The 16,381-nt window shown below is 38.6% G+C and overlaps 1 protein-coding gene across 1 annotated transcript; it reads left to right on the plus strand.

The window, feature by feature from the left end:
- The first annotated feature begins 5,860 nt into the window (after nt 1–5,860).
- Nucleotides 5,861–11,801, plus strand: LOC133912989 (pre-rRNA-processing protein TSR2-like). The gene is made up of 4 exons (XM_062356005.1): nt 5,861–6,211; nt 9,898–9,989; nt 10,146–10,259; nt 11,386–11,801. The coding sequence occupies exons 1-4, from the start codon at nt 6,016–6,018 to the stop codon at nt 11,566–11,568; spliced, it is 585 nt and encodes a 194-aa protein (XP_062211989.1). The 5' UTR covers nt 5,861–6,015; the 3' UTR covers nt 11,569–11,801.
- The last annotated feature ends 4,580 nt before the right edge of the window (nt 11,802–16,381 follow it).

Genomic DNA, 16,381 nt, shown 5'->3' on the forward strand with positions numbered 1-16,381 from the left:
CAAATGCCATAGCAAAGAAAAAAAATCAAAGGATATCAATTGCATACCTACAAGAGATACCAATTGAAAATCCAAAGCATTCCATTTGAAAAATATACCAATTCCAATTGAAATAGATGCCAATTGAAACAAATTTAATTGAAGGCAAATCAAGCATGAGTCCGAAATAAATATCCAAAGCACAAGTGTAATGGGTTAGGCTCTAAGTTGAACATAGCAAAATTGTTGATAATATAACAAATTTCTCGTTTATCATAAAATGTCAACATCACATGAGCATATATGTCCAAAAGAGCAATTTAAAGTGGACTATAAACCTCAAGTAAAAGATTTTGCAATTTTCATCAATATTGCATATAGGAGCAACTCAATCATTTGATATGAAATCTTTTGAATATTTGGGATTGTATGAATCATAAACATGATTATAGAGTTCCCACAAACATATGCTACTTCAAATTGATCATATTTGCAATAAAGAAGTTTTTTAACATTTGCATGAAAAACAAATTTTAGCAAGTTATTTTCATGCTATGATGCAATCTACATAAGATTGAATCCTTGACATTAAATGCATGAATTAAGAGCAAATTACTTAGAATAACATTGAATTGCTCACTTTGATATGGTCCTTCTTTTGATTCCAATTAAAATTGAAGGGGATTGTCTTCTTTGTAGATACCAATTGAAAGGAAAAAGTCATCTTTATAAATTTCAATTAAAATGATCTTCTATTTGAAAGAACCTTTATTATGATTAATCCAAGCATCCAATGCATCTTTATTGTACCTAAACTCAATCAAGTACAATTTGGTCCCCAAACTCATTGGGTCCAAATGCCGAGTTTGCTCTCTCTAACTTATTTACGTTTCCACATTTACTTACTTACAATTTACCTTCTTAGATAGGTTGCAAGCGCTTTAATTGGTAGAGTAGACACACTAGATAAACCTAGAGCACATTTAGATAGAAATTGATATAGGGTTATCTTGTGTTATTTTTTGAGCCAAAATAGTTCTAAGTGTCCTAATTCACCACATTCTTAGGATGTCACCGATCCCTTCATCCCTCATCTCCCTGCTCATCACTGTCATGCACCGCCCTGAGCCAGAGGAGAAGGAGGCGAGATGCGCGAGTCGGCTGAGGCTGAGGCACTGAGTCGGAGGAGAAACCGGGGACAACATGTTGACCCACGCGGGATGCAGCTACACGAAGATGGGAGCGGGAGGGAGGCAAATGCTGAAATTAGGAAGACCCAAAAGATTCGTGTGACAACGGCCGATCTGAGCAAACCGCAGTTGCAACCCCATGGAAATCCGTCTCCTCCCGCATTACAAAGTGGACCGCTGCAAGGAGGATGCACCACTGCTTCTCTCCCGATCTCTATAGTGGACACAAGCCACCGAAGATGGGAGAGTCTGAGCTAGCATCTGTGCAACATAATTTGTGGGGAACCGTCCAAACAATATTCTAATTAATCACCAGGAGGATCATTATCCATAATCATTATCCAAAATAGTCTCTTCCTCAGCATCAGGAGTACCTAAAAACGCAAGCATGAATACGAAGGTACTCGCAAGATTTAAACCATATAGAGCATATATACATAGCTCGACTCCAAGGATTATGCATTGATCATTAGCAAGGATGAGCCACAAGTTAGGTAAAACATATGCACTAAGCATTCTAGATATATGTGTAAGCGACTGAAACTTTACCAAAACATATGAAAACTACCCTGCAACTAACAACTGAACAAAAGTAACTATAAACAACCTGTATATCAATAAGTAACAAGTACCAACATCACCATCTCCCACATATCGAACCACAAACCATACTCAGAACTCTACGATCAATGAAGATGGACAGAAGCATGCTCATGATTGAGAACGCGACAGTTCAAACTGTTTATACACCTTACAGGGGATACTCCTGGACCCACATGACACGAGGATCATTCGGCTTGTGCCACCGGCCAAAGTGCACGCAAGTGGATACTCGTGATAACCTTTCCCAACCAGCTCCAACCATTTGGATCATGCATCCCCTCGGTGCGACAGTACTAGAACTACTCCCGGAGCAAACTAGTACCGCTACAAGCCCGCCCGCTCACACCGTCGATGTCCACACCCAAAAAGCCACAGTTGCGAAGGTATTCAGCTCGCCTTACCATTAGATCGGCATGTGGTGAGTAAAGTAAGTGCTAAAGTCAACAACACCGACGATCGGTGCTTAACCGGGGCAAAGCGGTCTATGGTGTCCGGTTTCCTCTACCGACCTACCCAGGGGAACTCCACATCCGGGCAGGACAAACACCTCCTAGCACCGCCCACACCTCATCTCATACTCACCACTCATACAACCATCTCAACCTCAATAAGTGTATGTAATCATAAGAATGTCCTATGCTCGCGAACAACGGGGTGCCCCATCGTTCGACTTCTACCAAATGACCTAAGTATGGCTAAGCATATGAGTCAAACTCATACCTAGATATCGACAACATCTCAAGGCTATAAGGAATGTAAATACACAAGTATTCAATGTAGAAGAATGCAATCGGTATAGGTTCTACCCATTGGTACCCGACACTGACTCACTAAACATGCATACATACATAAGCATATTTCATCAATTTTAAACTTATCTAATTACACAAGCTGGATCAATATGCTTAGTTGCTTGCCTTGATGCACTGGCTCAAATAGGTGGAGCGCGTCGGGGTCGTCCTCGATCTCCGAGATTGACGGATCGACATGCGCTATGAAACATAACACATGCAATGATAAGCATGAATGAAATATAACAATGCATGCCACAAGATGCATATGATGAAATGCCCCAAAATATGCCACATAATATAGGGAAACAATTTTTTTAGATAGAACAAATCATAAGGAGACTAGCAAAATTGGTTTCACTTATTTTGAACTTGTAAAGAATGAGTGGCGAAGTAAAGAAGTCTTAACCTAATTAATTCATCTCAGAAATTTAATTAACTATTTCATGTATAGAGATATTTTTAATGGGTAGAGGAGGTTATTATGAAACCAACAAAATTGGTTTTATAATTTTTGGAGCTACGAATAATTTACTATGAATTTTACAATTTATCAGCATAAAAGAAAAAAAGCTGATGAATAGTAAACCTGGATACTCCGAGTACCGGAGTCTATGTATGACTCTCTGGGCGAAGCTCTCTGTTATTTTCCACTGGGAGTCGCCCGAACCCTCCGGGTTAACCCGGATTTTCCAAGTGGCTCCAGAACAGCCCGTTTGAGAGGGGGAAAACTTGGCCAAAATAATTTGCGAACTTCTCCATACCAAAAGGAAACATCTTAGATCTAATTCAAGGGTGCTAGAACTCACTACACAACCTAGAAACTCAATTCCTAACTCAAATTCATTCAAAACCTTCCTTTGCTCCAATTTCATCAAGAACTTCACTAAAGCTCGAAATATATCAACCAAATCTTGAATTCACGCCATGAGAAGCCTAAGAGACTTACCCACGGTGCTTGTGGAGTTGGGTGACCGCCGGGGGATGAAGGAAACAGAGGAAATCGTTCAGGAGACAAAGAAATCCAGTGTTCTTCATATTTCAACACTAAACACCAAAAGACATCAAATCCAGCTCAAATCCTCCGAAAAAAAAAATGAATTGGGGGGTGGATACCTTATGAGCTCATGATCATGTAGGTACCACATACTCACCTCGAATACTTCTCTTGAGGTCGGATTTGAGAGAGAAGGAGAGAGTGCTTGAGAGAGAGTGAGAGAGAGGGAGGAGCAGCAGCTCCTGCTGCACGGGTGGGAGTGAGGGCACGGGAGAGAGGGGGTGGGAGCAGGTGGCTGCACGTGAGGGAGAGCGAGGGGTGGTTCGCTCACATGTGGGGCCCACATTTTAGAGAAAATGGTCCGTTTTGACTGCGAATTTCATTCTTTTCCCTCCTGAATTTCTTTTCTCTCATCCAATTGACTTTTAATGAAGTGCATTAGTATTCCCAATTACAATTACACAAAATTAAATATAATACTTAAAAATCATGATTATGCTTAATTGCGTGATTACTAATTTGGGACGTGACATAATTTCATCTGTAGATATTTTTTTGTCCTGTTTTAATGTTTTGAAGTCGTAACTTGTTAGCCGTAGCTCCAATTTGACTCGTTCTTTCGCCGGACTGTCGAGAAAAGTGTGATTTTATGTGTGATGATATTTGTTGTGTGATATTTGGTTCTTTTGGATCTTGGTATTTATGTATTGCTTTTTTGCTTATGTTTGCGAGTAGACACCAACGTTTCGGAGGAGCTAGAGCAGGATAAAGACTTTGAAGACTCAACTGAGTACAGTGAAGGTAAGTAGTGTTTTTAACATATTTATCCTAGTTTCTAAAATATTTTATTATACAAATATGCATGCTAATAATTTGTCGGTAATCCCAAGAGTTAGGCTATACCTTAGTTTTCTCTTATCATTCTTGTCGCCACATTTACGGTTTTGGGTTAAAGAAGAGTAGATAATGGTTAGCTTTGCTTTGGGATGGTGATCATGATAATGACTCTATGAAACTTGATAATAGTCTTATGCAATAATGATAAAATGTGTTAATATAATTTTTGTAGCAATGTGGTATAGGGATTTGAGCAAAGGTCTGATGAGACTGGTACATGTTGTATAGTTGAGATGTGGTAGTCTTGCTCATATCTAAGGATCAGTTCGTGGAGTGATATTTTTTATAAACAGTGCAACCACAAACCTGGAATGGAATGAGCCTAGCTAATTAATTTGTATACTCTCAGTATTGTGTAGACCATCCGGTTGTATGGAACAGAAGGGTGTCCTTTTAGGGGTTCCATTGCGCAAGAAGGGGCTTTTTGTTGATGAGGTGTATTCACGCGACGGTGAAATCTTAGCAGGTATGCACACGTTGAGAGGGGCATTATGAAGGCTTTGAAGTGGTTAAGTCAACGCATACCTCGGTAGTGTGTAAGGTACTGACGGGTACCAGAAAAAAGTATGATCATAACTTGTGGTTGATTATTTACAGTTATTTATTTAATTATTATTGATTTTCAAATATTTTATTTAAATATTGTTTTATGCAAAAGAGCCATATTGCTCTGAAATTATCAAATCTTCATATGCATATTATTTCCTCACAACTTACTGAGTACGATATGTGCTCATTCTTATTATCACCAAACACTCTGTTGGAGAAGGAATAGAAGAGTTCGTGGCAATTGCACTTGTGGAAATGTCGCGAAGGATTAGAAAATGCGTAGCTACACTAGAGTTTTGTTTGGGTTTTGGCCCTTAAATGTCACTTTTATAAGACGATTGAATAACAATTAAGTGTGATGTTATAACGATATTTATCTATAAAATCACTATGTGTTAAGATTGATTTCTGTGCTCAGCACATAGATGAGATTATCTAGTTACTTTGATCGGTCTTGACAATGAGCCGCGAAAGCTCTGGCGATGCCGGATCCGAGAGGGAGAGAGCTCGAAGAGGAGCTGTTGCAAGAGGCCCAGTAGGCGGCGGGCAAAGAGAGAGAGCCCTAACATGAGTGAAGTCGATGGATGGGTGGGTAGATCTGGACGAGGTGTGATGACTAAAAAAAAAGTTAGCTCTGATATCATATTAGGAATATTAATTTTATTTTCTAAATACTACGAACTAGTATATATACATATACATGTGCTAATATAAAAAGAATCTCTTATAACAATATATATCTAACAGATTTGCATCCAACGTAGGAACCGTCGACCCAAAATTTTTCAGTTTCCAGTCACCTGACGATAAGTCAGGCCCAATAAAGAGACTTCGCTTTGACACGGCGGCGAGCGTAGGCCTCCAGAGAGAGAAACCAGACGGCATTTTCCTTTGCCAATTCAGTCGAGAGCCAGACTGGGTGTGCACGGCTGGTTATCTCCGCACAACCGAGAGGCCAAAAACCCTAGCCCTCTTCCCGACGCCCCCAAATCCCCCCGAACACCGTACCATGGCCGCATCCAACAGCGGCGGCGGCCCGCTCTCCGCCGAGGCGGGGGCTGCTCTTGGAGAGGGCATCGGGCTAGTCTTCGGGCGGTGGACGGCGCTTCAGATGGCGGTGGAGAACCAGTGGGGCGGCCGCGACTCGCGCGCCAAGGCCGACCAGCTCGGCGCGTCCATCCTCTCCTGGTTCTGCCATTCTAAGGGTACGTACTGCACGTTTTTTCCGTCAACATCCTCGGATAATTTCCTCCTCCTTCAGGCGGAATCTGGTAGTAAACTAAAGGTGTCTCTCTGAATTCGCCTACCTTAGTTCGGATGATTTAGAATTGGGATCGATTGTTGGAAGATGTTTTCTTTGGCATGTTATATGTAGCTGTGGTTTAACCTGACGAGGATTTGAGTGTCTAGATTAAGTGTAAGTGTCATTCGCTACGGGGAAAACGTGTTCTTTGTATGAAATATGAATTGGCCATTTTAATTGTTGTGTCTGTTAACTGGGAGATGCAGGGGAAGGTAAGATTGTCTAGTTCTTCTTTAGGGGTAGCCCTTTTGGATTGTTGTGATCCAAATAGTGGAAAAGAGGGTCATGTACCCTCAAAGAGACAGCCAGTTTTCATTTCATGTAATAGGATGGGTGCCCTTTTTGGTGTAATTTTGGTAATGGAATCGCCAAATCGGTCGCTTGCGCTAATTGTGATGACACTGTGGAATTGCTAGCTTGTATATCTTATTATATTGATTTAGTATGGGGTATTCTAAGCTAAATATAGTGTGATAGGTTGAGTGGCATGGAATTACATTGTACAAATAATTGTGTTGATCCAATCAGATGCTGTGCCAGAGCTGCAGAGTGTATTTTCTGCAATTCATATCAACTCTAGCTATGATCATTTTTTATTTTTGACGCTGCTCTTATACTTCTGTGCAATTTTCTACCAAAAATAGGGTGTTTCACGGAAAAAAGAAGACCCTGATAACGCGAATTCACCACCAGTAAGGTGCCGTTTGGATATTGGGCTGAGCGGATGTGGGAATGGGAAATGAGGGAAGAAGGATATCTTATCCCTTGTTTGGTTTTGAGGAATGAGAAAAGAACTGGGTTTGAGATTGGGATAAGATTGGCTCGTTTCCCACCTATCTAAACCCAACGAGAGGGGCGGGTTTGGCCAGGAAATTAGGAGAGGGCCAAACAGATTTCACTGATTGTCTTCGTTGCAGTTCTGGCCATGACACCAGTTGTTGTTGACCGCCTCTTGCCAGTGCCCTCGAACTAGTCGCTGCCGCCTCTGTCGAGCTCTTCACCAATGTGCTCATCATCTTCTGTGTGCATGCTGCATCACTTGATCTGCTGCCCTGTTGCCTGGGTATTCACTTTGAATCTGCTCCCATTGCCCAGGGGTGCGTTTGGTTGAAGGACAAGGTTGGATGGGATATGGATATCCATGTTTTGTTGGATGAGGTGATCCAATTTCTTATTTTATAGTATGGATAGGGTGATCCAATTTCTTATTTGATAGTATGGATAGGGCGATCCAATTTCTTATTTGATAGCATGGATAGGGCGATCCAATTTCTTATTTGATAGGATGGATAGGGCGATCCAATTTCTTATTTGATAGCATGGATAGGGCGATCCAATTTCTTGTTTGGTTGGACGGATAGAGCTTGGATGGGGTTAGCCAAAATTTTGTGGGACCCGCTTGTCATATATTTAGTTTTTCATCAAAATATAATCATGCGAGATCTTGTTTTGTTGATTTAATTGCAATGAATACAATGGTATAATTGGATCACAAATCAGATAAACGGTTTAGGAGATAATATCATTTAAAGCGTGGTAACAACAAATGAATTTACTCTAACCAACCAGATATGCCACATTACCATGGATAAAGCCCATCCAGAATATGGATGGCTCAGTCCAGCAATTTTTGCCGTATGGGCTCATCCAACATCTGAGAAGAATATTCCCTCTAGATGTCCATCCTATCCAGCTTACCCTCTAACCAAACACCTCAAAAAATTTGATGGCCATCTCCCATCCACGGATATCCCTCCAACCAAACACACCCCAAGTGGAGGTTCTTGGAAGAGGCGAGGGCGCCGTTGATCGAGGTCATGTGGGTTTTCCAGGTGTTCTTTTTTTCTCATTTGAGTTCGCTGGCTTCTTCCGCTGAATGGATGGGGGATACAAATGGCATATTATCCTTATGAGCTATTTGTGGAAGCATTTTGCTTTTCATCTTGCTATCCTTTATATGAAAAATTATATACTTTTTATTATATTTACAACAAATCGTATTTTTACTAACTATATTTTTCCTTATCCCAAACCGAATCCGATGACATGCCAAACAGGGGAATAGGGTTTGAAGTTTATAACCCACTCGCAAACCCACCTCCTCACAACCCATCTCATTTCTCTATCCCATTCCCAATGACCATCCAAACACCACCTTAGTAGAGAAGGTGTTAGTCACTTCATATGCAAGTTTCACAGTTCTCAATCTGGCTATCAGAAATTCAGCATATTCCCCACCAGTGGGTGGATACCAGTTTCTGGTTGGCACCAATGAAATCTTGGACGACTCTGGGTCTAGAATGACCAGTATATTTTTGGTTAAAAAATGGGAACCAGGCAGCTACCATGCATTATGTAGTTAATTTTACTGAAAAACCTCCTCATTTAGATGGTAAAGAATCAGCTTCATCAGCTTCTATAATATATGACATACTCATAAATAGACTGATGAAAAAAAAAATTACTGTATTCAGACCTTTGTATAGATGGTGGATGCCTTCTATAGCCAGGAAATACCTAAGTACACCATGCCACCATGCGTGGAGGCAGGTGGAACCAATGAGTCACACTGGGCAAGATTTAGGAGGCACTTATGAATGGGAGAGATTTATGAGACACTTGTGAGGTTTGACATCGTGGGAGTCCAAGGACTCAACCATGAAAGCCATATTTTCTGCTTTGTTCTTAGCCCTTTACTGCATATAAACTCCTCCTAGTTTCTGTTGCAACTCAAGGGTACATATCCAATTGGACCCCATATAGATCTTTCCTCAGAAGCATGCCATTGGTGCCCGGGTCAAGTGAGCTCAAGGATTCATAACTCTCTAGATCTTATCCAAAAACATGTCTATTAACCTCCTTTTAGCTAATTTTATCCAACCATACTAGAATGCTACTTCTCTGCAAGTTTCTGGTTTTATTTATCTTCTTATGCTTATTTTCTAGCAGCTTTACAGTTGTTGGGGGAAAATAAATCAAGTTATGGGAAAATAAATCAAATTTTAGACACAGATACAAATTGGTCAGTTTCTAAAAAACAACCCGGGGGGGGGGGGTGCCTTTGAATTGGGGACTACTAGTTAGTTGCTGTTGGGATTCCAAATCCTGGTAAACTTGAAAAGTAAACCTTATTAAATGAGTGTCTCTTGATATCCTTTGCTGGCATGTGTGGTTTGAGAAGTGCAATATAAATTGGAGCTTGTTTAACCAATCGAAAAAATGTTTACTATGAACCTTTTGTAAGGATTGCATTTCATCTTCCTACATTGAGCCATCTTTACTCTTCTTCTTCTACTTTACTGATTACTATTAAATTTCTAACCGCACAAGTGCGTACCTTTACATATGATTCTGTTTATTCATCTTTTATTTTAGAATGGAGTTCTGTTTAGAAAAAATGGAATTCCTGTCCAATTCTTTCACAGCTTCATTTTATTTGTGGAAATCAACCTTTTTACATCTATTCATAGGTTGTGTTGTGAGATGATGTTTCAGCATGGCTTACATGTTATTGTATGGTTGTGGGTTCAATTTCATCAGCTTGAACCCTTTCAGGGTCCATTTGTATTGACAAGGTTTCTTTTTCAGGTCCACATTACTATGAAGACTTGGTGGATATGGTGTACAACACAATATCTGAATCGTTCAATGCTGACTTTGAGGATGGTAGTGTTGAGGAGGTAATTATTTCCCCTGTCCTTTCATGTTTAGCATTAACCTAAAATTTTAACTTGATACTAATGTATTATTAGTATCGTTTCTGTAAGTGTTGTTCGTTTTGTTCATACAAAGCACGATATATGTTCATTATTTTCAATAGTTTTTGTTGTAAGCAGGTTGCTGAACAATTATTGATTATGCATGAAGAATGCCTGCAAAGCAACTATTCATCGATAGAGAAGTTAAGGAATACACATGTTCAGGGGAATGCTGTTTCCCAAAGTAGACAGGTATGTACTGCTGTTGCTTTGTTAAATTATGTGTTTCCAGAAGTAGGCAAGTATCTACTGCTATTGAATATTAGTAAGTCACCACACACTCCTTTTTTCCTGCAATTTAGCTAACTTGTGCTGCATTTAGTATCAAAAAGTTATCATTCTTCACCTCCCAATGCTTTTAAATTTTAATTAGTCGATATATTAAATTTGATTATTGAGTTTGTGGTCTTTTTAATATAAATGCCTTCTGCCTCACTGTGAAGCTGTGATATAATTGAAGAACGTAGCTTCAGTGGCTGGGTTGCGTGTACTGTTCCTGTCTGTAAGAAGATAGGGATCTTAACATCATTTATTTCCCTAATTAGAGCTGAGAGCATGGAGCAATGTGATGTCCGATATATTTACATTTTGGGAGACCATGTATACTCACCTGTTTTGAGAGGTGAATTTGAACATTGCCAATGATTTCCTGAATATCCCGTAAACTAATTAATACTTCCATTCTTACAATATTGTGCTGATTGAAGCTGATTGGTTTTGAACTACCACTTGATTCAGGTGTTTAGCTGCAGTAGCCTGCCTGTTCATTGGACTTTTCTTTAGGTTTTCCCTCAATATTATATTTGAGGAATGGCTGAAAATGTAATATTTGTGAATTTGATACCCTACAAATATTTTTTGAGCTGATACGTATATGCTATATTGACTACGGAGGTTGATATCTTAAGGGCAAAGAGGTTGATTAACTGAACTTCACAATTTTTTTTTTTACATATGTTGTGGATTTGGGCGTGCATCAAATGAGACTAGGGGAACGAAGCAATCGTGTACGTATTGTATTAGTTCTAGTGTTAAGATGAACCAGCATAAACATGTTTCTTAGAAGACTCACAAATATTTTATTTTACATTCACGCTATTGCACCTTCCGCTAGCATGGACACTCCACCTTGATCTAAATCATTCATAGTTGATCTAGCAGCCGAGATTAAAATCTTCATTTCCGTATTTTAAGATCGGTTCATTCCTGACATTTTCTCTGTAGAGTAGCTCAGAAGTTCTTGGCAAACTGATATGGCAATTCTGCTGTAGCTTTGTCACAAATGTTCATTGTTAAGTGACTTCCTCCTCATGCACAGATAGCAGTTGATGACAACGATGACAGTGATAGCTCAGATGACGACGACGATGCATCAATGATGGACGATGAAGCAACTCCGCCAGAGGAGATGGCGGTGGACAAGCCCAAACCCTCCAAGCCTGTCCCTGATGCGGATGGGTGGACTGTCGTACCCCCTAGACGTGGTCGAGGCAAGAACTAGGCTTGCTGCCGATTTTGTTACCGAATGTTTTCAGTGTTGCAGTTCGGTATCAGGGGTGTTGAGAGTAGTATGTTTTCCTTCCCAGTAGCTTTGCTGCTGGGCATGCTATCTATAGATACACGCAACCTGTGCTGAGGTCTTAATCTTCCTTGCTGAGTGAATCATATAGTCATGCTGAGCGATATACTTATATACACTTGTGTAATGCCATATTGAATTCAGGTTTATTGCCAGCTTGATCTGCCCAAGCAAATTATAGCCATATTTTGATGGTTGCACCAAAAAAAAAAAAAAAAAAAAAAGAGTTGGTGAGAAGGATCATGCGAGCGAGCGAGTCATGCGATGCACGCGGAGATACAAATTAGGTCTCCACAGGACGCATGCAGTGCAAGCCCCTCAACATCTTTAATCATATTTCCTTTATTTTGTTCCTTTTCTGATTTCTTTCTTCGTTCTAATTCATTTTATTTTTTCTTATTTTCAACAGTTTCTCTACGAAAGAATTTGTAAAGGAAAAAAAGAGAATTCTATCCTGAAGAGAATGATCTTAGAAATCTTTTTGTGACTGGAACCGTGAAGAGAAACCGTTGAAGCATCGAAAGGAACGAAATGATTTTGGTTTCTAACGAAAATCCTTTGGAGATGGTCTAACTCTTAAGACCATTCTTAAGGGAGTTTTTTTAACTAGAGTTTTTTCACGAAATGATTTATATTCTCTTCAGCATTTTAATAGTTTTTCTTCATGTTTTTCGTCATGAAGTGATTTCTAAAATTATTCCCTTTAGGATGGGATTTTCTCTCCTTTTTCTTCATAAATTTCTTTAAAGTAAAGTTATTAGAGATAAGAAAAAATAAAGAAAACAAGAACAGAGAGCGGAATCAGAAAGAGAACGAAAGTGAGAATATGGTTGGGATGGTCTAAGGTGGCCAAGCGGTATCAAGGAATGACTAAGCGTCCCAAAAAATATATTAGGCAGCTATATAGGTATAATATGTTGCCGACGACAAAATATGCTACTCTGTGTACACACCCGATCAACCCTACGTTTGTTTTTTTTTCTTTTTTACCCACATTTTCCTAGCCTGTCTAGCAAGGTTGGAGAAAAAACAAGCATGCTTGATTTTTTATTGGGTTTGAAACACCTTCGCCTAGTAGCAAGGCTAGAGGAAAACAAAACATGTTTGGTTTGAAATTGAACAATGTGGGATAGGATTTTTTGCTTTTGTTGGCTCTCCTCCCTAGCAAAGTTTGCCCAATCTCTTAACCGCGGGGCATCCACTTTTTTGTCACTCTGAGGAAATGGTAATTGCTCATTTGCCACCCTGTCTCACATGCATAGACTTAGAGTGGTCCGTATATCATCCTCAGCAGCAATTGCCACTTCCTTAGAGTGGCAAATGAGCAAATGACCCGAGATTCCATATCTCAATGCCATTAGAGCACTTATGTATCTTGCAAATTGCACCAGACCTGATATCGCATTTGCAGTGAACTTACTAGCTAGGCATAGCGCTGCTCCAACCAAACGCCATTGGGCGGGAGTCAAGAATATCTTTTGATATTTCCAAGGCACTAAAGATCTTGGTCTATTCTTTCAATTTTATAGAAACTAAGATTCAAATATGATTGGATACACTGATACTGACTACTTATCAGATCCCCATAATACCAGATCACAGACAGGCTTTGTGTTCCTACATGGTGGGACAACCATTTCATGAAAATCTTCAAAACAGACTCTAGTGGCTACATCCACCAATCATTCTGAAATAATTGCATTATATGAGACATCACGTGAATGTGTGTGGCTTCGCAGAATGATAAACTACACACAACAATCATGTGGTATTGGTTCTATTGAATCATCTACCATTATCTACGAAGATAATGCTGTTTGTGTTGCTCAGATGTAAACAAGTTATATAAAGAGCAATATCACTAAGCATATTACTCCTAAATTGTTTTATCCTCATGAGTTATAACAAAGTGGGGAAATAAAAATCTTGCAAATTAAATCTTGTGATAATCTTGCAGATTTGTTCACAAAGTCCTTACCAACCTCAATATTTCAAAAATATATTCATAATATTGGTATGCGATGGCTTCAAGATTTGTAAGAATCAGAGGGAGTCTCCTCCTGAATTCAACATGTTCATACATCATATTGTACTCTTTTCACTTTATAAGTTTTACTTATAAAGTTTCTCATAAATAATTTTTAATGAGGCAATATCAACACAAAATTATATGTCATACCTCTTATTTTCCCTACCAGAGTTTTTAAGAGAGGTATACAAGACATATCTATTGTTCTCTAAACTCACTTATGGGTTTTTTCTTTTACAAGGTTTTCTCATATGAGTTAACAAAGAGATAATAATCAATATATGATGTATTATTTTCTTCTTATTTTTTTCCACTGAGTTTTAAAAGAGTTTTAACAGCATGTCTCTATTACTCTCCTCATATTTTTTCTACAGAATTTTTTGAGGAGGTTTCAAGATAGATTATATATGTACATGTACCGGCATCGATTAAGAGGGAGTGTTAAAAATAATATGATATAAACTGGTAACTGTTATACAGTTGCTACTTGGCCATTCGGATCCCGAACAGACATCTCTTAAATATATATATATATATATATATATATATATTAATCATCAATCAATAAAGTCATCCGTTCAAATGATTGTTAATCTACTCTACAACACTTTCCTTCCATCAACTGATCAAAGGCAGGCTGGGTTGGCAAAACAGCCAAACATGCCCGTACAAGATCCTGGTGTGCGTGTTGTTGCTGTCGCCGCTGCTCCGCCTCCGCGTGGCCGACCTCCGCAAGCACGGCGTCACCAATGTCAATGGGATCACGATTTTTTGTTGTAGTCTTTGGATGCTCTTTTTTATTCAGATATGCAGAATTTCCGTAGGTTTCCAAGGATTTGCATCACTTTTTTTATTTCAGCTGATTTTGTATCATTTGTTCATGCAATTCAGCACGTGAGGTTCAGGCCATCCTGCATGTTGGGTGCTCTAGAAAATGCCCATGAGATGTCACGTGAGTAGGATTTTGGATTTCAATAATACTTTTGTTGTCTCTGACACTTTTGTATCTGAGGTGGTACACGAATCACACGTGTGGAATTACTTTAAAATATAGTAATTTGAAGAAGCAAAAAAAATATAATAAAAGATAAATTTGCATAGATAAAGTTCATAACATGTAATTTCAGGAAGGATGAGAATTATGAGTACCTGATAGGTGAGTGAAGAGAACCGTATCGTCTGTAATTGGTCGTCTGTAGCAACGCTACGAGAAGAATCAAGATGTTGACCGATTTTGTGAGTGGATGAAAATAATTCTTGTATGATACCACGATAGAGGCGACATTCATGGTAGATGATGGTGGAGGTGACATGCGAGCAGTGACATACCCTCTTTAGAAAGCTAGCGCTACCGTCGAAGTACGGGAGATGACGCACTATAGAGAAACCCGGTGATGAATGTATGTAAGATAAATATTGGACGTTTAAGTATAAAAGATAAATAATGAAAGGCTGAATGCATTTTTAGAATGTATGAAAGATAAATATTGGACGTCTAAATATAGAAGACAAATAATAAAATATTAAATATATTTTTAAAAGAGAAATATGATCTAACTTTATACGATGATCGTTTGATTAACTCAAATAGACAATAAAAATAGATTAAATTTATCATAACTTATATATATTTTATAGGAGAATAAAAATATAGATTGTCGTTCCTCACCATCATTTGTCACTCGGAAAAACTCGTAAATCCGGCAACCAATGAGTCACCGCTGAATGATATGATGTTTTTACTATTAATATTCGAATTATTTTTCTATACGGGTGTGCTTGATTTACAATGTTTCCAATTAGCGTATCGTAACTTCGGCGACGAGCGACTAACCACCAAGGGATATGATGTTTTCACTATTAATATATAGTTAATTTTCCTATATATGTGTGCTTGATTTACAGTTTATCCAATTGTCGGATGGTAACTCCGACGCCAAGCAAGTAGCCGCCTACGGAAGTTTTACTATTAATAATACAAATAATTTCTATATCTAAATGTGAGAACCGCCTAAATCATACTTAGCTTAATTGATAGTGTTGACCGTTTATAAAGATAAGAGTTAGCACGTATTCGCCATTTGACATGTCGAGTGCTATCACTCATCTAAAAATATTCATCACATCTACTATATTCGATTAAAATAAGAGTAATTCTGGTAGTCTCGATATATGCTCAACAAAACTCATGATCACGTCATATGCTATTTACAACATAGTTTCATAAAAATATATGAATAGAGTGTAAATGTTTAACTTATATTACATTTCTTGTTCACAATTTCAGTTTCTGCTTAATATTAGAGTTTTCATATGCAATGGATAGTATTAAATATAAAAGATTAGTAGCGTCATTGCCTAAAAGGCATCACTGAGATTAGCTCAGACAAACATCCTCTACTCTTGCCCATCACCAGCACGAGCAGGATAAAAATATCTATACACTAGGTCATTATTACCTGCAATAACTTAAAGACAATACCCTTAGTACGAAAGTACTCACAAGACTTACATAATATAGGTATATACTAGTTCTGACTCTAAGGATAATTCATTTGGTTGAATAGCAGGAGTAGCCATGAAGTTAAGTTGATTCAACGAAAAAATACTTTAATCAATATAATGACATGAACAACTAATATTGATCGACAATAACCAAACCTTCAAGAATGTAAACTTACTTAAATCAAGTAAGCATCAATATAT

This window comes from Phragmites australis, chromosome 3, assembly GCF_958298935.1.
Source record: "Phragmites australis chromosome 3, lpPhrAust1.1, whole genome shotgun sequence".
Lineage (NCBI taxonomy): Eukaryota > Viridiplantae > Streptophyta > Magnoliopsida > Poales > Poaceae > Phragmites > Phragmites australis.